This window comes from Myxocyprinus asiaticus, chromosome 44 (assembly GCF_019703515.2).
Source record: "Myxocyprinus asiaticus isolate MX2 ecotype Aquarium Trade chromosome 44, UBuf_Myxa_2, whole genome shotgun sequence".
In the NCBI taxonomy this organism is placed as follows: domain Eukaryota; kingdom Metazoa; phylum Chordata; class Actinopteri; order Cypriniformes; family Catostomidae; genus Myxocyprinus; species Myxocyprinus asiaticus.
In genome coordinates, this window is record NC_059387.1 from 17016511 (window position 1) to 17038975 (window position 22465).

At 40.3% G+C, this 22465-nt stretch overlaps 1 protein-coding gene across 4 annotated transcripts in view; it reads left to right on the forward strand.

Moving 5' to 3' along the window:
- ncoa2 (nuclear receptor coactivator 2) overlaps positions 1 to 22465 on the forward strand; it is a 139129-nt gene that overhangs the window by 82741 nt on the left and 33923 nt on the right. For all 4 annotated transcript variants that reach the window (XM_051686928.1, XM_051686929.1, XM_051686927.1 and 1 more), the window contains exons 6-11: positions 3609 to 3786; positions 8703 to 8885; positions 13630 to 13731; positions 14336 to 14476; positions 15681 to 15828; positions 19986 to 21255. In XM_051686928.1, the coding sequence (XP_051542888.1) occupies positions 3609 to 3786; positions 8703 to 8885; positions 13630 to 13731; positions 14336 to 14476; positions 15681 to 15828; positions 19986 to 21255 (2022 nt within the window). The remainder of the gene's footprint in view (positions 1 to 3608; positions 3787 to 8702; positions 8886 to 13629; positions 13732 to 14335; positions 14477 to 15680; positions 15829 to 19985; positions 21256 to 22465) is intronic.

A 22465-nucleotide genomic window follows, 5' to 3' on the forward strand; every position in this document is an offset into this window, starting at 1 on the left:
TGTGAGAAAGTGAAAATGTTGATTTATAGTAAAAAAAAGACTGAAATATTGATATTATTCCCTTAAATTCCAAAAAGATTCACTAAAAAACAAGTCTTATCTAATGCAGTTTTGCTTCTGAAGTAAATGTATCTTGTTTTAGGTACAGTATTTTTAGATATTTTTGTTTGAAAACATTTGAAAACGAAATTTCATATATCCAAACTTTTTTCAGATTGACAGAAATGGAGGGCCATAACTACCATAGATATTCAAGGGGACATGTTTGGGTGTATCAAAGACTTGATTCGTCAAAATCCCAACACCCCCCCCAATTCACCGCTGTTGAAGTTTACCCTGCAATTGGTTACATCCTTGCAATAATTTCTCATTGAACTTTGTATGAAAAGTTTCTATTGCTAAAAAGTGTTGTTTTACATTTCTTAATTTTGTTTTGCTCAGTTCCACAAACTTGGCATAAACAGGGCTTAAATCACATATTCTGTGATTTTTCAGCTCGGCTCTCCGAACAGCCTCTGTCTACTGGGTGAGCAGGCAGGACGCCTAGTTCTGAATGAATCCATCTAGTCCCGTTTTCCTCACTCCCTCTCCATCCCACCCTCTCTCCTCTTTGGGGTATTTATAGCCACTGAGTTCCACCGTCACCAAATCAACACGTAGAGGATGCCAAATATAGCCTCTGTGCTCGTGTACTGAATCTCCCATCTGTTTGAAATGGCTGAAGGAAGGAACAATTCACACCCACATGCTATAATGCACCTAATTAAAAACCACTTGCGACAAAAGGCCAGAGAGGGTCGACTCACCCGGTTGCCCTTTTCCACCCGACACCCACAAAACCCCTTCCAGTGTTTCCCGGGCACACACTTGCAGAAAAATACACACACACTTGTACGCACAAACAGACCTTGTGTAAAGCTTTTCGCAGTGCTGTACGGCCCCCTGCCTGACTGAAAAACCCCATTGTTTGCTGCTGGAAGCTGAACGCTAAAGCAGCTTTGTGTTCTTGTGAGCAATGTGTGGGGAGTTGTGGCATGTGTGTGTGTGTGCATGCCAAGCTAGCTGTGCAATTGGGTGTGTGCATATATGTGCCTGCCTTCATCAGCTCAACCAATTTCAGTGTCCACACCTCTGTCTGTGACTCTGCAATGAGCTTGGAGACTGGTTTTAGACCCAGGACCCAAATTTAACATTGGACATCTAGTGGCGACCCAATACAGTACCACGACTGTGTATTGTACAAAGGTAACTAAACTGTCCCTAAAAGCAAACATGTAAATGTCTTAATATTGCCTTTAACCACATAGGCAAACCAGATTCATTTTTCTCTACATAACACAGGGTGAATGGGAAAGTTTTGTAATGTTTCTTTCTAAAATGTCTCTTGAACATTGATGATTTTGAGTGAACCTGTATTTAACAGTCTTTGTTGTATTTTCTTTTACCTTGCTTAGTTTTGTTCGTGGTTTTAGAGGACTAGGGCATGTCACGCAACCTGTTCGCATTGGCATCTGCTAAAATTGGCTTCTACCTTCTACAGACCTGTAACCCATTTTTGGGTCGCGACCCACCAGTTGAGAACTGCTTGTATAGGCAGTTATGTAACCTCTTACCCCAGGACATTTGCAGCACAAAGCAGTGTGGCCGAGCCCACCCAGCCCCATTCATGTTGCAATATACGTCCATCAGCACATTTCACTGAGTTGCATAAGTTTGGCTAAATAAAGGTGGATTTGGCATCCCTCAGTGTTTACTCTGTTATGTTTGCTGAATGTGCCCACCAGATGGCCACATCTAGAACAGTGCACAAACAGGGTCTCTCTCTGTCTGTCTGTCTGTCTCTCTCTCTCTCTCTCTCTCTCTCTTTCTCTCTCTCTCCATCTTGCTTATCTGCTCTCTGGAGAATGTACGTTTGTTCTTAGCAGCTTGAGTGCTTTTCAGAACTGAGTGTTTGTGAAATAATTCTCTCTGTTAGGAAGAGGCGCTGTGTTTGTTTTGCTGATAAAAAGATTTAGTGCTTATTACGCACCGACACAGATTAAAGAATGAATTCAGAGCTGCTGCTCCACATTCTAAAGCAAACAGCAGCTTTTATAGAGATTGCTGGAGGCCCTCAGGGGCCCTACTGCATTCAGAGGCCTAATTGACACCATCTTGATAGGTAATGCTTGACTTAAGGCTGTGTTCTTTCAATTAAGACTCGTCAATATCATTTCTGTCACATGCTATCAAGCTACAAGATTTTTCAGCAGAGCTCTTTTACAGTCAACACAAGCAGGCCAAAAAGTTCCTTTTCAAACACATTTCAGAAAAAAATTGTATTCAACTCAAGGCATCAACGCAGTTAAATACGCTAAACTACAAGAATCTGAACATAGGCAACTCAAGACACTGCACACATCGACGTAAATCAAATCACATTTGCAATAATCCGAGATATAAAGCACACTCAATGCAGTCTGCACACTGTACAAAATAGGAATGTGCAAAACGACATATTAAATGCATTTCTTAGGGAGTGTTGAGATTAGACGCACTCTTGTGTTCAAAATTCAGCTAGACGGAGCTAAAACAATGGAACATGATGCAGGGGTCTCGAGACGCATTTTAAAAGTGTAAAAAGTAAAAAAAATAAAAATAAAAATGAAAAGTGTATTTTTAACTTGACATGTCATCTTAAAAATGCAACGCTCATGGCACAAGACGCTCAAAAACAGAGCAAGTCAGAATGTAACGACAAAGAACGTCTGTCTACATGTTAATGGCTGTAGTGGCAATGCTTTAAATGAGATGAATTTGACAACACAAATTTCAAGATGATTTTCTGTGCTGGTCTTAACGATGTTAGCATGCTAATTACAGTTTTTAAAAATATGAAAACACACAAAAAAAAATGTATTGGAAGTAGTCAACTGACTAGTCAGTTGTTGGATGGCCAGTCAACCATTGTGACCCATCCAAAAGCAAAAAACATAGTTTTACTACAAATTCAGAGTAGCTGAATGTATTCAACTTGAGACACCTTTTCTTTGTGCATCAACTAAACAAATGTTCAACATATGCGACACAAGTTTGCACACGGGCCGTGTCACTCGCATGCTCTGATAGAGCCATAGCCTGTAATCTGCATTTAAAATGAGAAAAAGCAACTGCTTTCCTTCCCCTGTCTGTTTGCACTAACTCTCAAGCCTGTTAAAATAACCTCCTCACTGCAGCTGAAGGGATCTTCTTAATTTTCCTTCAGCTAATTACTTCATTATGGATTACCTGAATTGAGGAGCAGAGGTGCTGTCAGCCTATTGTTGCTTAGACCACTCAATAAATTTTGAGGCCACATGACACTTACTCACAATTACATTGCCTTAATCCCTTTGACTTCCCTTGATCTGACGTTTATAGTGTCTTCAAGGTCTCCTGCTTTTTCTGGACATCTCTTTGTTTTGGTTCTGCTTGTTATTGCATCCTCCCAGTTGAAAGGTTTGTCTTTCAGATGGATAGCTTGGTGCTAGGATGTGAACTCTTGATATAGTATTTGTGTTGTTGCTGCACATCTGTAATTGATGTGCAGTGCTAATGGCCTCTATTCTTTTCCTCCATCTCTCCTCCAGGCCTTAGACGGGTTCTTCTTTGTGGTGAACATGGAAGGGAACATCGTGTTTGTGTCGGAGAACGTGACACAGTACCTGCGGTATAATCAGGAAGAGCTGATGAACACAAGTGTGTACAGCATCCTGCATGTGGGAGACCATAACGAATTCATCAAAAACCTCCTGCCCAAGTCACACGGTGAGATTATCTTCCTTCCTTCATTTCCCCCTTTTTTTTGCTTTTCCTTTCTTTCTATCTTTCTTTTATTGCTTGCTTGTCTGCATTCCTTCCTTCCATTCTTCTTTCCTTCCTTACTTCTCACCTTCCGTCCTTTCTGCCTTCTTTTTCTTTCCTGCCTTCCTTGCTTCTTTTTTCCTTCCTTTCTTGCTGCTTTTTTCCCTTCCTTCCTTGCTTTCTTCAGTCCTTCCTTTCTTTTTTTCCTCCCTTCCTTCCTTCCTTGCTTCTTTTTTCCTTCCTTTCTTGCTTCTTTTTCCTTTCCTCTTTGCTTCCTTGAATCCTTTTGTTTTTCTTCATTCCATTCTTCCTTGCTACCAATTATTTTTCTTCCTTCCAGCCTCCCCCCACCTATCTATTTTCTTTCTTTCTTTTTCTTCCTTCCGTTCTTTCATTCTTTCTAGCATTCTTGCATTCTTTTTTCATTCTTTCATTAATTCTAGCATTTATACTTTTCTTTCTTGCATTCATTGTTTCCTTCCCATTTACTCCCTATCGGCATTTTCTTTCCATTTGCACCTCTTCCTTCTTTTCAGGAAAGCTTATGTTGGCCACATTCCTCAAAACTTAAGTGTAGCATTGCAGAGAGTTACATTTTCCACCACGCAATTACATTAATCAGATTGAGCATTAGGAACTGGGATTTAGAGAGGAATAACAGAATGTCCTCCTCCCCCAGTGGCAGTAGAGCAAGGTCACCTGCAGAGGTGAAAGAGAGAAAGTGCACGGGGCTGGAAATTCAATGGTTATTGGTTCAAATCCCTGATCCAGGGTTGTGGCAAACCCCACAACCCACAAACACATCTGATTCAGTTACTCTGATTTGAATCCTGTGTATTTTTATAAGAACATGAAAAAGCTTCAGTCCCACATCATTTGTTCTCTACATACAGTTGAAGTCAGAAGTTTACATACACTTAGGTTGAAGTCATTAAACTAATTTTTTTAACCACTCCACAGATTTCATATTAGCAAACTATTGTTTTGGCAAGTCGTTTAGGACATCTACTTTGTGTATAACACAAGTAATTTTTCCAACAATTGTTTACAGACAGATTGTTTCACTTTTAATTGACTATACCACAATTCCAGTGGGTCAGAAGTTTACATACACTAAGTTAACTGTGCCTTTAAGCAGCTTGGAAAATTCCGGAAAATGATGTCAAGCCTTTAGACAATTAGCCAGTTAGCTTCTGATAGGAGATGTACTGAATTGGAGGTGTGCCTGTGTATGTATTTTAAGGCCTACCTTCAAACTCAGTGCCTCTTTGCTTGACATCATGGGAAAATCAAAAGAAATCAGCCAAGACCTCAGAAAAAATTGTGGATCTCCACAAGTCTGGTTCATTCTTGGTAGTAGTTTCCAAATGCCTGAAGGTACCACGTTCATCTGTACAAACAATAGTATGCAAGTATAAACACCATGAGACCACACAGTCATCATACCGCTCAGGAAGGAGACGCATTCTGTCTCCTAGAATTGAACATAGCTTGGTGCAAATCAATCCCAGAACAACAGCAAAGGACCTTGTGAAGATGCTATAGGAAACAGGTAGAAAAGTATCTATATCCACAGTAAAACGAGTCCTGTATCAACAAAACATGAAAGGCTGCTCAGCGAGTTAGAAGCCACTGCTCCAAAACTGCCATAAAAAGCCAGTTTGCAAGTGCACATGGGGACAAAGATCTTACTTTTTGGAGAAATGTCCTCTGGTCTGATGAAACAAAATGGCCATAATGACCATAATAATGACGTTATGTTTGGAGGAAAAAGGGTGAGCCTTCCTTGCAAGCCAAAGAACACCATCCCAGCTGTGAAGCATGGGGGTGGCAGCATCATGTTGTGGGGGTGCTTTGCTGCAGGAGGGGCTGGTGCACCCTACAAAATAGAAGTCATCATGAGGAAGGGAAATTTTGTGGATATATTGAAGCAACATCTCAAGACATAAGCCAGGAAGATAAAACTCGGTCGCAAATGAGTCTTCCAGATGGACAATGACCCCAAGCATACCTCCAAAGTTGTGGCAAAATGGCTTAAGGACAACAAAGTCAAGGTATTGGAGTGGCCATCACAAAGCCCTGACCTCAATCTGATAGAAAATTTGTGGGCAGAACTGAAAAAGCTTATGTGAGCAAAGAGGCCTACAACCTGACTCAGTTACACCAGTTCTGTCTGGAGGAATAGGCCAAAATTCCAGCAACTTATTGTGAGAAGCTTGTGGAAGGCTACCCAAAACGTTTGATCGAAGTTAAACAATTTAAAGGGAATGCTACCAAATACAACATATTGTGTGTAAACTTCTGACCCACTTGGAATGTGATGAAAGAATTAAAAACTGAAATAAACCATTCTCTACTATTATTCTGATATTTCACATTCTTAAAATATAGTGATCCTAACTGACCTAATACAGGGAATATTTTCTATGATTAAATGTCAGGAATTGTGAAAACCTGAGTTTAAATGTATTTGGCTAAGGTTTATGTAAACTTCTGACTTCAACTGTACACTCTTTAGATGGGGGTGGTGCTTAGTGGTTAGATCTGATTTAGCAATTAGAATGTTGCTGGGTTGAACCTCAACTGGGGCAATTCATGAACAGTTCATTACCAAATTCCCCATCAACATAGTTCCAGTGAGTGAGACACTAACTGCGTGTCCTTATCAGATGTGACATGATAAAGCATAAAGCAATAAATAGCATGTCTTCTATCTGAATCTGAGTTTTTATCCTTGACTGATTTTTAAAGACACCATTTCTCAGAGAGTGTTTTACATTGTAAACTGTCCAAACCCCAAAGCAAAGCACACTAAGCCCTGCCATTTAATGCACCACCACTAAAATTTAAAATGGCATGTCATCCATGTGAATCTGAGTATTTAACCAGCGTCGACATATAATGACATATAATAAATGTGACAAGACATTTTGTTTCGCCGTGTCATGGTGGGTAACACCATCTTCAGTGAAATTTCATTAGTCTAAAATCCCACTATATGAACATAAAATATGTTCTGATTCACAGAATGGACAGAACTCAATGATTAAAACTTGTCACATCCCACCAAGATAGGATGCAGTGTTAAGTTACAGGGACTCTGCTTGTAATTAATTTACTGTAAGTGGCTTTGGTTGATTTGGAAAAAAAATGTCTATGTATTTTATATAGACTGCAAACTAAAAGTCTATGGGGTGGTCACACTTACAGTGTTTAAACTGCTGGTGGTCACCAAATAGCTATACTGTTGGTTTTGTTCCTACTTGACTGCAGTATCCAACTGTTTCATGAGGCTAATCAGGTGATCACTCCCATTGGTAGTTACCGCATCACATCTCTGTGCATTTGCATTAAGTTAAACTCATCTTTGTTGCCAACAGTCTCTGTTGCCTCAGATCACCAAATCTCATTTAAAATGAATGACTTCCATTACCTTTGACACTGCAGATCACTGTCAGAGGCTATGTTTACATGCACTCATTTTTGTCGATCCGAATAAATTCAGTCCGATTACAGAATCCAAGTGTACTGTTTATATGTCCCCTAAACTTTGCAATCTAACAGAAATACTCTTTTACATGTGCATTACATGTATTTCGAACAAAACTTCTGCGCATGCGACGAGCATCAGTCGTTGTGTTCTGAAGAAGCAGAGAAAGGCTGAGAAAGTGAGAATGGCACCAAAGTCTGTAACTGCCATTTTTGCTTTGTTGAGATATCTAAAAAAAAATATGCCAGAAAAGCTTTCTTCTTATCTTACTTTACTCGGCAAACAAAGAATTAGAAGCAGCGTCTAATACCATGTCTGACTTTACCATGTATTTGCCTCATGCTCATTCCTCCTCTAGTCTAACCACGTGCATCTCTGGATGCGAGTAAAAGTAAAGACAGTGGGTGAGAGTTGTCCTTAAAGGAGTTTACAGATGTGGAATGGAAACAAAATAATAGGGACTTTAAGCAACAGCTGCGGATGGGATGCTACGCAAAAATTACTAAGAAATAATGATGGTGGAACGGAGCATTTAATCATTCAAGAAAAAGTTGGCTATTTAAAACAGCAAGAGAAGGGATGCTTGAGTGTTAAATAATTGTCAGAAGAAGAGTTTTACTCCTGTACGATATAAATAGCCTAAGTCTAAAACCTAAGTATTATTATTAATAGTCTACCGATATTTTGTAAGTTTTTTTTATTCAAAGCCAATAACCGTGTGTAATTTAACACGTGTTTTGAGGAGGATGTTTATGCTATTTACTTTGTTCAGTTTGTATCATGGCAAAGAAGAAATGCTTTAGAAATTTTGGTTTCGACGTCAGGAAGTGAAGTTGCATACACGCAATGGAACACAGAACGCTGTAACCGCACCTGCTGCTTAAAGTCCCTATTATGAATTACACAGCATTCTTTTTTGCTTTATGTGATGTCATGAAAGAACATATGTGCCCTGCAGAATATTCGGTGCAAACCCACATACCCATAATAATGCATTTTGCCATTGCTTTGTATGTTCCTGCGAAGAGTATCATGTATATACGTACATACGCACCACATCTCTGCGCATGGGCGCAAGGTATTTTGAATACGATTGAGAAAGTAGTTGGATTCAAACGTTTACATGGCTAATGTTTTTCTTTTAATCTGATTATATTAGGTCTACACCACCCCCTTCAATCGTATGGAAATTTCATTTGGATCCAGCTCAGTCAGATCATTTTTATGTTTACATGAAAGATTTTCAATCCGATTGAGCTATCAGTCGGATTCTAAACAGATTATTTGTTTGCATGTAAACGTGGCCAGTGTGAACGCCCCATAATTCATTGAGGAAAAGCTAGGGGATTCTGGTTAAAAAAAATGATGTCTCTTTACCTCCCTCTCACAGTTAATGGAGTGCCGTGGTCCAGTGAGAATCCTCGGCGGAACAGCCACACCTTCAACTGCCGCATGCTCGTGAACCCTCACAGCGAGGCCGAAGAGACGCAGGATCATGAGGCACAGCAGAAATATGAGACTATGCAGTGTTTTGCTGTGTCTGAACCAAAGTCCATCAAGGAGGAGGGAGAGGGTGAGCCATGGTTTCCTAAAACACACTTAAGCCACATGAACCATACTGAAACTCTAGATTGGAGCAGGAGGTTTCTGCCAAGCAAAGTGACTGCTCCACTTTCATTGCGTCGGGTGTTCATTTGTCAAACAGCCCACAGAAAAGATTTTAACTTGAAGGTTGTTTTAAATAACATTTTTGGTTCCAGAATTTCCAGTGGAGGAGAATAGCTGTCTTTATTTAGCTACAACTGTGTTAGGTGCTTTTGTGTAGTTTCATGACTGTAAAGGGCAGCAGTGAGCAGGGATTAAAAAACAAAATGTTGTTCTGAGAAGAAACTATTTTTGGCGGTTCTGGCTCTCTGCAGCCTCCTTTCTAAATAGTAACCGTTTAGAACAAAATAAAAGAACGGTTAATATCCCTTTGTAGGTTCTGATATTCTTGTCTATCCTCTAGCCACTGCTATTTTACATTTGTGCAAATTTTTACACTTTGCACTATTTATAATTTTTTACACTTGATCAACGTTTATATTTGTCTCAGCCCTATTCTGAGGCTAAGGACAGCAGCCAAAACGGCAGGAAACCCAAAAAAGACTAAAGTGAAAGAAAAGAAAATGAGCATACATCCTAAAAAGCCCTGGCACACTCACAGCTTAGTGCTTCTTCGCTCAGAGCCAAAAAGAATATTGAAACAGCTGAGCAGTGACATACTGTTTGCGAACATTCAAACACCCACCAACGCTTCAATAGGCAGTCCACATGGTGTTACACTGGCACTGATGCCACAGTATATACTACCCCAGACTCGAGCTTCATAATAACAGCGAAATACCAATTTTTTTTTATTTTTTTTTATTCATTACAGTTGTATGTAGGGTAGCAATATTCCCAGATAGCAGTGGAATTCAGCTGAACTCGGTGGTGAAGCGGCTCAGACTATGAGCACAGGCCATGGGCTGTTCAATCAGACGGAACACAACAGAATGGAACAGAACGTGAGAATCTCGAGACACACATTTCCAAGTTGAACTCCTGTCCTTAAAAAACTCATTGCTTAATCTGTGAAACGCATATAAGAGAGCAAGACGCAACGACCAGGTACCTCCACCAACTGTAAGGGGCTGTTCACACCGAACGCTTTTTCAACCATCCATTTGCTTTGCTATGTAAACTGCGCTAGACGAACTTCTTAGTTTCGCTTTGTTTTTGTTTATTCAGTGTCTCGATTTGGAGGGCTGTTTTTTTATATGCTGCTTCTAATTAAAAAGAACTTTAGAAAGCATCTTGAGACACCTGCTTTCTGTTAAACTGTATTTGTTGCGCTGTGTCTAGCCCTTTTTATCGTAAGAATGCGATTGATCTGAAGTCATTGTCAGTGCTGCACACATCCAAAATTCGAATGCACAGTTTTAGCATTCGAATGTGCATTTTTTTTCTTAAATTTGACAGTTATACTCCATTATTGTCATTTATGATGACACTGATTCTACTGCAAAGATGGGTGTATAAAAGCATGTTAATGGGTAGAATACAGACAAAAGAATGATGAGAGGCATATCTTAATTTGGGCAGATGTGTGAATGGCATTGGCTGCAGACGGTAGATGATTGAAGCAGCATATCACACAAAAAAGTGAATGGGCACTTCAGAGTAATTGAGTAGATTTGATTTATTTTGTAAACTAATTAAACCAGAAAAACCATTTTTTCTTGGAAAATGTCTCTATAAAAACGATCGTACAGATGAAGATTAGTTTGCACAAGCTCACTAATAACTCTACATTCTGGTGTGTTTATATGACTGATCTTAACTGACTGAACAACGTAACCAGAATTAGCTGTTGGGCTCAAAGTAGGTGGAGCTCCAGGCCACACCTACCAATGACAGTAAGGTGTTAAGCAGCCAGTAAGAAGTTATCCTCAAATTTCACCCAGGCGAGCTGTTACAAACTACTGAAACAAACTCAAAAACACCTTTGTTTTGGCCAGATTGTATTCTAAATGACGTCACACCCGTTCATTCTTCGATTTCGTAGGTAGTGCGCGGGGGCCTTAAGAGTTAACCACATGAGGACACTTCAAGCAGAGTGTCTTTGTTTAAATTTCAGTGCCTCTGCAGTTTGAACTAATGTTGAAGCAACACTAAGTGTTGACCGTCGTTCCTGACATTTGAGAGAGTACTGAGTGTTCCAGTTATTGAGAAATAAGGGAAAAGGCATCGGCAGCGCTCGTAGAACACGCATCTGCGTCCCGCCTAGAGAATTGTTTGTGTGATTCATTTTACTTTCTTTCTCTCCTCTTCTACCGATCGGAGTCACTCAGAGTTCAGTGTGCATTTGAGACCCACTTCTTCACTGAATCGTGCTGGCTTTGATTTTGACCCTGGCTGGAGTTTAAGTGTGTGTGTAAGAGGGAATGAGAGATGTTTATGTGTTTAATGTTGGTCTTCCTCTCTCTTCTCACCCCTCTCTTTCCTGCACACATACACTATGTTTAAATTTTGCTGGGTACCGTTGGTGTGTTGAGTGATTGAGTGTCTCTCTCTCTCTATGGACCATTGGTGTTAGCTCTGTGCCCACTGCTCTTTCAGCCAGCCAGTTCTCCCTGGATCAAGAGCCAGTGAGAGAGAGAGTGCAAGATTGTGTACGAGGAGAGGGGTATCGTGTGTATGTGTGCGTGCGTGCATGCGTGTGTGTGTGTGTGTGTGTGTGTGTGTGTGTGTGTGTATGTGTGTAAAATAGAGACCAAGAGAGTTTATTACAGAAAGAGACAGAGCAAAGTTGTTTCTTTCTACAATTCCAAGTGAAGACCACCCAAGGGGCTACATCTGTGTGTAAATGTAAAAGGCTGTTTATACCAAATATGGTGCAACCAAATGACACACAAATTAATATTAATAAACAGTTTTTCTCACCAAAACTATTCACAGTGTTCAAAGTCAAATCTGTGTAATTTTCTGAAAAAATTCAGCACTCCCAAATGAATTGTTCAGAATTCGAGAAATTTTGAAAATCAACCTGGTTTCCAAATAAAAAGTTATGGATAATCACAGTACGATATTCAATGAAACTCACTGTAAAGGAGTTCATAGAGATGTTTTTTTTATTTTATTTTTTTCATTATTACTGCATCACTATTGCTTATACTTAGTCAAAAATCCCTAAATATTAAACTCGGCGCATAACATGTCACCTTCTTGTGCTACGTACATGATTTTCATATTGTGCATGTTTCTGAAAAGAGGTGTGCTCTTACATTTCTATGCAATAGATTTTCACATAGCAGATGATAAAATGGGCTAGAAAAATCCCCAAGACTTGTACTGAGTGAGGAACCCAAGTCATATGTAGGGACCAGAATATCAAAAACTTGTGGGTGGGCTCTTTGATTCGGGCGGAAAGTAACCACCCAGACTACCCTAGCAAGAGCATATCAATACCCTAGCATCTTGGCGACAAGTGTCGGCAAGCACCAAAAAAAATCTAGTTTTCAATTCTTGTTGTGCATGTTTTTTAAGCCAACATTTCTGACTTGGTGTCAGTAGGCCTGGAGAGTTTGCATGTGGGTCCAAACTAGTACCAACTCCCAAAAGTTAGTCACACTTCAGAGCGTCCATATTGCTGTGGTGTTACTGTTAGTGTTACTCTTTACATAAGTACAGAGTAACACTAATGAATGTACATAAAATATTTTATCATTTGGTGGAGCTGCATGTAAATGCTAATTAGTTACTGCTTATAACTCTTAGTGCTATTGTAATTTATTATGGAGTTTGTGTACATGTGTATATCTGTTACCTGAAGTGTTACTCAAAAGAATGTTGTTGTTTTGTAGAGCTAGTGTCTGTCCACCAGTCTATTTATTATATCTGATTATGTATGTGTCAGACATGATGGTAATGTTATGATTCAAGTTCTCACGTATGATCTTATTGTGGGTGGATGAGGGATGACTTCTCTGTAACTTTGTCTCCATGGAAGCAGCACAGCAGGGTCAACCTCCACAACGATAAACTGAAAGGTCACATTCCATCATATCACCCCACGCTCCACTCTGCTCCGCCCCTTCGGCGCTCACACACACACACACACACACACACACACACACACACACACACACACACACAGAGAGAGAGAGACAGTGTAAAGTCAACATCAGTTGCCGTTCACAACCTATTTTACTTCCGTAATGTAACATATTTTCAAATCAAACTGGATATTCAATGATACATTTTTTCATAGGTAATACCAGAATTTAACCCATTTTTAGAGACGTAGTAAGCAATTTCATTTTAATTTATTATTAGAAAGGCACAGATTTTCTTATCTGTGCCAATTAATTATTCACAATTAGACCTGGAACATGTACAAATGGATAGTTCTCCCAAACATGAAAATTCTGGCATCGTTTAATGTTGTTCCAAACCTGAATGGCTTTCTTTTGTGAAACACAAAAGGAGGCATTGGGCAGAATGTTAGCCTCCGTCACCATTCACTTCCATTGAATGGAAAAAAAGATGCAGTGAATGGTGAATCAGGCTAACAAATCATGCTTAACATCTCCTTTTGTGTTCCACTTAAGAAAGTCAAATGGTTTTGCAACATTATGAGGGTGAGTGAATGACTATAGAATTTTCATTTTTGTGTGAACTATCCCTTTAAGAAAGTACAAGAAAAAGGTCAATTGTGATTTCATGTCACCTTTAATAATGTGTTGTCAGTGATCTGACCTGATTGTGTTGTCATTTTTTCTCTCTCGTTATAGATTTCCAGTCATGTCTGATCTGCGTAGCGCGGCGAGTACCAATGAAAGAGAGACCCATGCTCCCAGCGCACGAGAGCTTCACCACCCGCCAAGACCTCCAAGGTAACCATGCCAACGTCGTCCCTCTCCTCTTACACTCTTCAAAGGGTGTTCACATTACGGTTTGCAGTCATCTGAGCGAACAGCCCCTTGTTTAAAACAGCAGAGACTCACTTAAACCTTAAAAGACTGCTTTTAATAACTGGATTTGACAGACAGTTTTACAGTGTAAACCTTTTGAAAGGTTTTGTCATTAATTCAGGGGAGTGAAGCGTGAGTGCAAGTGTAGACATCTCTGTCTGGGCTCAGAATTTGAATGTGGCCTTCAAGTTAGCATGCCAATCTACTCTTGAAAATGTTATAAAACAGGTTTCATTCAGTCGTGTGCCGACAGTGAGATCACACATTCAGAGTTTTTACAGTCAAACCAACCACACATCTTGTCACAATCTGATGTGGGCAGTTAAAAGAAACCACCAGTTTTGCTCTTTATTGTAATTCAGGGTTATTATAGAAGCTGGTACGTAACTGTCATGTTTTGCGTTATTTTTGTTGTTTTTATATGAAAGCCAGCCTTAAATATTTATGCATTTGTTGCAAGAAAGAGACCAGATGCTTCTGCCTAGTTAAAGTCATTCTAACATCTTGTTGTGTCATTTTTTTGTAGGTAAGATCACCTCACTGGACACCAGTCTGTTACGAGCATCTATGAAGCCAGGCTGGGAAGATTTGGTGAGGAGATGCATTCAGCGCTTTCACCTGCAGAACGATGGAGACATGTCATTTGCCAAGCGGCATCAGCAAGAAGGTACTGAATCTCCTATTAACCAACTTATAAGTCAATAGTATTCATCAGGTTCTTACATACATACAGCCTTTGGCCTAAATTGTTTTTGTCTGTTTTTTTGCCTCTGTTTCTTTCTTGAATATGCTGGCAGATTGGCTCAAGCCTTTTGCCACCTTCATTTACTCACCCTCATGCCATCCCAGATGTGTATGACTTTCTTTCTTCTGCAGAACACAAATGAAGATTTTTAAAAGAATATTTCAGCTCTGTAGGGCCATACAATGCCACTGAATGGTGGCCTGAACTTTGAAGCTCCAAAAAGCACATAAAGGCAGCATAAAAGTGATCATATGACTCCAGTGATTTAATCCATATCATCTGAAGTGCTATGATAGGTGTGGGTGAGAAACAGATCTATATTTAAGTCCTTTTTTACTATAAACCTCCACCTTTGACCAGCAGGTAGCGATATGAACGAAGAATGCGAATCGCCAAAAAACTAAAGTGAAAGTGGAGATTTATAGTAAAAAAAAAGGACATAAATATTGATCTGTTTCTCATCCACACCTACATTTCACTTCTAAAGATATGGATTAAACCACTGGACTCTTCTGGATTACGTTTTGTGTGCCTTTATATGCTTCATGGAGCTTCAAAGTTCTGGTCACCATTCACTTGCATTGAATGGACCAACAGAGCTGCGATATACTTCTAAAAATTGTTGTTTGTGTTCTGCAGAAGAAAGAGTCACATCTGGGATGGCATGAGGGTGAGTAAATGATGGAGAATTAAAAATGTTCTGTGTTTAAATGAATAGATCACACTACACTGTCATATACTCACCCATATAACTTCTGACACTAAAGGAGAAGTTTAGCAGAATGTTGATAGTGCTTGTTTTCTCAACATACATTAATACCAGGAAGTGACTAAAACACAATAAAAGCACCATAAAAGTAGTTCATGCGACTCTTGCACTATATTCCAAGTACTCAGAAGTCAAATAATAGCTTTGTGTGAGGAACAAACACAAAATGTAAGTCTTTGTTCACTGAAAATGATCCCCTCCACCGTAGCTCTCAAATCTCATTTGCACACACACATATTCAAACTTGCTCTTCATTGGTGTATCACCGAAATTCATTGGTTTGAATTTGAAGATTTTTGATGCAGATGTATGTTGCAGTGTTTCTCAAAATGCTTTTTAATGTGTGTTTGTGTTTAGTGTTAAGGCACGGACAAGCCTTCAGTCCCATCTACCGGTTTTCCTTGTCTGACGGGACCATCGTCTCTGCTCACACCAAGAGCAAACTGGTTCGCTCACCTGCCACCAATGAGCCGCAGCTTTACATGTCCCTGCACATCTTACAGAGGTACCCACTACCCAACCGCACATGTGCCTGCACTAGAGTTGTGCTGCCTCTGTTTATGTCTGATTCTATGTTTTTAAAATAAATGCAATGGTGTGTTTCATTCTGTTGGTGGGTGTGTCTGTATGAACTACCTACCTGCATGAGTACACTTCCAGTCAAAGGTTTGGGCACACTTGACTCAGTGTATGTTTCTCATGATCTTATAAACATTTGATTATGAGTAGGTGTGTCTAAAGGTTTGACTGATAGTATACGTGTTGTAATATCTGACCCCTCTGTTTAACATATTATTTGGTTCTACATTTGTGAGCAGTTGGTCGAAACTTGTTTTCCATTTCTGACAAGCCTTTATACACCCTCATGTTTCTAACTTAGCATTTTCAGTGGAACACAAGAGAAATTTTGAAGAATGAATGAATGAATGAATGAACGTTAACACTTATATAGTGCTTTTCTGACACTACACTCAAAGCGCTTCACATAGTGAAAAGGGGATTCTCCTCAACCACTAACTGTGTTCATTATCCACCTGTAGAGAATGTATTGGTTGCCCTTTTCCATGCTGTTACAAAGCATGAGAAGAAAGAGCTTTCAAACTTTAAAAACCATGAAAAAAGCAATTAAAGTAATCCATACCCATCTAGACTTCTGAAGACATATGAGAGATTTGCGAGAAACAGACTGGCATTTAAGTCCTTATTCACTGAAGATCTTGGCATCCGCACAAGCTCTGCTTATCACATTCATGAGAGCAGATGTCACTCGTGTTGGGTTCAAGTCCTCATTAGTCGAGTCCGAGTCTTTACTCAATCGAGTCCAAGTTGAGTCCGAGTGCAAAGGGGGCTGATTTGCACTCAAGACAAAGTCCATAACAGGCAGGGTCCGAGTGAATCTGGTCTGAATTTGAATTGTTTTTATGTATTTTTCATTTTTAATGTCCTTTCAAATTTAATTTAGTTTTATCTAAAACTATCCCTATCTTAAAAAAATTATAATGTCTGTATAAAATATACTGATATTTGTTTGATATGATTAATTTATTTAATTATTTGTGGGGGGAGGATTTGACAGCAAATTTGAATGCAATCGCTACATCCAAAACATTGGAAGCCCACTGCTAACATTATTAGGGCCGTTTCACAGGGGACATACCAGTCACGTGTCTAGTTAATTCACGAAAAGCGCCCCAAGCGGTCTTGCTCGTGAGTGCTTGTGCACCCAAACCCCTGCTGCATCTGTGCGTCTGGCACCAAAGATATTTATAGAAAAATATTTAATAATTTCTTGAGCGGCAGTGGTGGTCGCTTCGGTCTTCAATCATTATAGAATCTCCAGAAACCAACCAAAGAACATTTCACTGAGCTCTTGTTGGACTGCAGAAAACATGGAGGATAATAACACTGAATGATAAATTTAACAGAATTGTCCAATGTGTCAGAGACATAAGAAAAGCATGAAGTGAATAAGTTGAAGTGAAAAATACACTTTTCTTTTTTCTCCCCAATTTGGAATGCCCAATTCTCAATGTGCTGTAAGTCCTTGTGATGGCATAGTGACACGCCTCAATCCGGGTGGCGGAGGATGAACCTCAGTTGCCTCCGCATCTGAGATCGTCAGTCCATGCATCTTATCACGTGACTTGTTGAGCACATTACCGCGGAGACCTAGAGCGTGTGGAGGCTTCACTCTATTCTCCGCAGCATCCACGCATAACTCGCCACACACCCCACCGAGAGCGAGAACCACATTATAGCGACCACGAGGAGGTTACCCCATGTGACTCTACACTCCCTAGCAACCGGGCCAATTTGGTTGCTTAGGAGACCTGGCTGGAGTCACTCAGCACGCCCTGGATTCCAGGGGTGGTAGTCAGCGTCTTTACTTGCTGAGCTATCAGTTCCCCCGAATAATACATCTTTTAATTCAAATTTATAGTCAATATATAATTATAAATTATAATCAATTACATTCATATAAACAAAACATTTAGCTCCTTGTAATATCCTATTATTTTATTGTGCATGGTTGGATTTTGTGAATAGTGGAAATATGCTGGAAAAGAATGTATTTTAAGCAGCTCGTCAATGTGTTGAAAATACAGTAAATCAGTAATAAATAGGTGCTTTTTTATTTAACCTGTTTATAGCTGCTGTCTGCTTTAGCAATAACAGATTTTCCAACTATTTAAAAAGTTAAAGAGTTAATTAAGCTATTATGGACCTCCCAGATGGGGCTTCAAGTTCAAGCTGACAGCACTGAGTGGACCACAAGAGACAACTGAAACAATAGCCTACATAATATAAATTATGTGATATCTTTTCATTGGTTCAAATGACTTTTTAACTGGTCTAAATTACTTTTATGAGTCGGAATTAATCGAAATGGACTCAATGAGCCAATTGCAGCGGTACTTGAATTAACAGCTCACTGCAGAGGAAGAAGATCAGTGAATAATGACTTTTCAGTATGTTTGTCAAACTATCGTATGACTTCAGAGAACTTAGAATATAGCACACAAGTCACATGGTCCACTTTAATGGAGTAAATGATGACAGAATATAAAAGTATTCCTCCTTTTTCTCCAAGAGAATCATGGGTGCAATCAGAGATCACAGTATCCTATAGAAACAAATCAGTTGTGGTGTACTGACCAGCAGTTGGCCATGGAAAGCCTGGAACCACAGCAGGCTGTTGTGAACACAGATTCATATGTCTCTCACAGCATGCGAGGGAGGAACGCAGCCTTGCTTTCTGAGACAATAGCGTCAGTGTTGGTCTGGGGTGTCGAGCACAGATAAACATTAAACTCAGAGTGAGCTCACAGCAGGGGGTGGTTTGTCTTAAAGAACTGCATCTCTAGCACAAAAACACTCAGTATAGCCTGACCATTGATTCATCATGAATGCACTGAACAAAGGCATCTCTATGCATTTAACAGAATAAGCCTTGCAGAGCACATTTTTAGCATGTAGCTTGCTAAAAGCTTTACACCCTGAGGTGATTTTAATCATTAGAGAGTGATACAACAGCATAGCACTGTGTTTCCCCTGTCCAGTGGCTTGTTTTTGAAGGATGGGCACTGCTGTTTTTTTCTTTAATAACAATTAGTTCCTTTTTTTTTTTTTTTTTTTTTTTTTTAAACTCATATACACTTTAGTTAATTAAGCCATTCCTGAAATTTCTCTTGAGCATTTTTCTCTGATTCCTTGTTAGGAGCACTGGGCGAACCGTTTCCTTTCTATGAGATTAATTTAACAAATAACTGCGTCGGATTACCGTAATGAAATGGTTTCAATAGAATTGACCCTGCTTTGCTTGGAAATTGATATTAATTACTTGAATCCCAATTAAAACCGCATTGTCAACAATGGCACGTTCCAGCCTGGTGAGACTGACATGGCCCGACTTGGATAAAATTAGGCATTGTTTTCTGCTTTCTTTTTATTCTTTTTGTCTTGCTTCCTCTCTCTCTCCTCTGTCTTTGATTCTCTCTGTATTTGGCCATTTTATATTTATTTATTTAAAAAACAAATTCAGTGGTGCTTCCAAGTTGCAACTGTTGTGGTGGTTGTTAAGGCGTTGCTATTTGGTTGCTAAGGTGTTTTGGATGGTTGCTGGATGGTTTTTAGGGTGTTATGGGTGGTTGCTGGGTGGCTGCTTACTGGCCCAAATCAAAAAAGACCTCATCCCCAAGATTCTATGGTATTCTGGCTCAGTCAACCTTTGCAAGGTTTAATTTTTTAGGCATTTTCAACCATTTTTTCATATTCCAATAACTAATAAAGTCTGATTGCATAGAAAAGCAATTGCACAGCTCTGCTCAACAAGCCACACAATTTAAGTTATTGTTCATTTCTGTAGCATAAAAAGTCCAGGATGAATTTCACACCGAAGTTTAAAACTTTAGGGGATTAGGGGTTTGTTGAAATCTATACCCTAACTATGAGAAACCGTAATAGTGATGCTTGCCTTAGCATTAGCATGCTTTATGTTTGTAATGCATTATCCTTGTAATCCTTGGGTTTGTATTTGTCTGTAAAGCAATGTTTGAACTGTTTGTGGTGTGCAAAGCAGTGTTACTTGAATTATATTCTTCAGATAATCCTCTGGTGACTGTTGTAGGTGTAATAATGCATATTTAATTTTGTTTCTTGCAGAGAGCAGACTGTGTGTGGCATGACCCCAGATCTTGGAGCTGCTCAGGCTATGGTCAAACCTATGAACGCCATGAGCTCCCCCAACACAGCTGGATCATCCGGGGGTCCCCAGGGGCAGGACGCCACTGTCAGCAGCAACACATCCACCTTCCCCTCCCCTGGTGGCCAGAAGGAGCCCGGCGCCATTGGCCCCATGCAGGGCCACCGTTTCGGCTGCCCAGGGACTATAAGCCACTCGGCAACCATGCAGGCGGCCACCCCTCAGGGCAGTGGCTATCCACTGAAGCTGAGTAGCCCATCTCAGGGCAGTCCAGGCATGCTATCTCCACGCCACCGTGCCAGTCCTGGAGTGGCGAGCTCGCCCCGCTTGCCTCCGCCCCAATTCTCCCCAGTAGGCAGCCTGCATTCACCAGTAAGCATGTGTACTAGCAGTACAGGTGGCAACGGTGGGGCGGGTGGTAACCACGGTTACACAAGCAGTTCCCTTAATGCCCTACAGGCACTGAGCGAGTGCCACGGTGTGAGCCTCGGCCAGTCACTTGGCTCACCCGACAGGAAGTTGGGGTCACCAGCTGGAATGGGTGTCAGTCCTCACCTACTGAACAAAATGGGAGCCTCTGAATCATTCGGAGAGCAGGGCCAATCAGAGCAAGGTGTTGCAGGGCAGGACGACGGTATTAAACAGCCAAGAGACGAAAAGGGCAACCTCTGCCAGTTTAACAACACTGACGGGAGTGACCCGCAAAACCGTCTACGTGACAACAAAGGCCATACTAAACTCCTACAGCTCCTCACCACTAAAACTGAGCCAATCGAGTCCACCTCACCTCCTCCAGGGGCTGGCGGAGATCCTGGCTGTAAGGACCCCACTGGTGGCCCTGGGAATGGTGGCATGGGCCTACAAACTGGAGCAGGAGCCGGGTCACATGCTACCACCCTGAAGGAGAAGCACAAGATTCTTCATAGGCTGCTGCAGAACAGCTCGTCACCCGTCGATCTGGCCAAACTCACAGCCGAGGCCACAGGAAAGGAGCTTTGTCAGGATTCTGTGGGTGGAGGGGCAAATGTGGCAGATTTGGCCATTAAACAGGAGCCCATCAGCCCTAAGAAGAAGGACAACGCCCTGCTGCGCTACCTACTGGATAAAGATGATAACGTTCTCAGGGACAAAGGCATCAATATGGAGCCTGGAGAGGTAAAGGTTGAGGGCGGTAAGATGCCCGGAATTAAAACGGAGAAAACCGATGGCGGGTACGACCGAGTGGATCCGGTAAGTGATGTCATCAGCCTTAAAGTTACTCTTATTTACTTTCTTCATGCAATTCCTGCTCTAATTGTGCAAGATTTATTGGTGCACACATTAATCGTAGTCTTCATAATCTCTAATCATTTCAAGTTATATTATTTTAATTTGTACAGCGTATTTTAATTCGTACACATTGTTTCAAAGCAGCTTTACAGAAAATAATGTTGTAATGCAAGTAATGTATTAATTGAGTAAACTGAGTAAATTTTTTGGTAGGCAATTTTGGTTGAATTTTAAGATTAATGATTCTGTGTTTTTAAAGTCCATCCTGAATTGACATCCTGGGTGCACATAGGTGCAGCGGCCCCTACAGTTAGGCCGGCAACGGCTTTAGTTGGCAGTAACTTATTGTCTATGTATTCCGGTTTAAGAGAATGAGTGATGCAAGCAGTGATCAGTGAAGTATTATCAGTGGATAGCAGTTGATAGCAGTTTATTCTTTGCTGAGTCAATCCTATGTCATTGTCTCCTTGATGTTACCAAGGCCTCACGGACTATTGGTTACCTTTAACCAATAGCCAAATGTCTATTTAGGCTTTGTTTCAGGCTATTTTTTAGGTAATCTCCCCAGTGGTTAACCAGGTAATTTAATGCCAGTTAATAAAGGTTGCAGCAATTATAGTTAATTACAGTAGATTTAAAAAAGCAGTGTGGCTATTGGGATACACAGATGCCCCGAGGGTGAACTTGACCTTCAACCACCACATCCAGGTCAAAAAAGCCTCCTTAAAAATTTGGTGCTGCCAGTGTTTCAGTTGGGAATTAGTCTTAGACAATTAACTACAAACTTGCGTTAGGGTCTGCCTCTATTCTGGAATACCCACTTTTCTCAATCTGATAAATTCTTGAGAAATAAAATAAAGTCCAGCCCTTAATTCTTTAATGGCTGATTAACCTGTTTTAATCAAAAATGCGTCACACTACGAATGAAAAATGGGTTGCAAATTCCATTTCATGTTTACTTTATATACTATATGTAAAATCTTCACTGTTGCTGATTTTTTTTAATCGAAATATTTGGATTTTTGTAAAATAGCGTGGACTGTTTTAAAAAGTCTGTTTGGTGGAGTCCAGAAAAGATATTTCTCCATCAGTGAACACGTGTAATGGTTGTTTTGCATCATCATGAGAGGTATTGCAGATTCGAAAGCTCATCAGCCTCACACAAAATAAC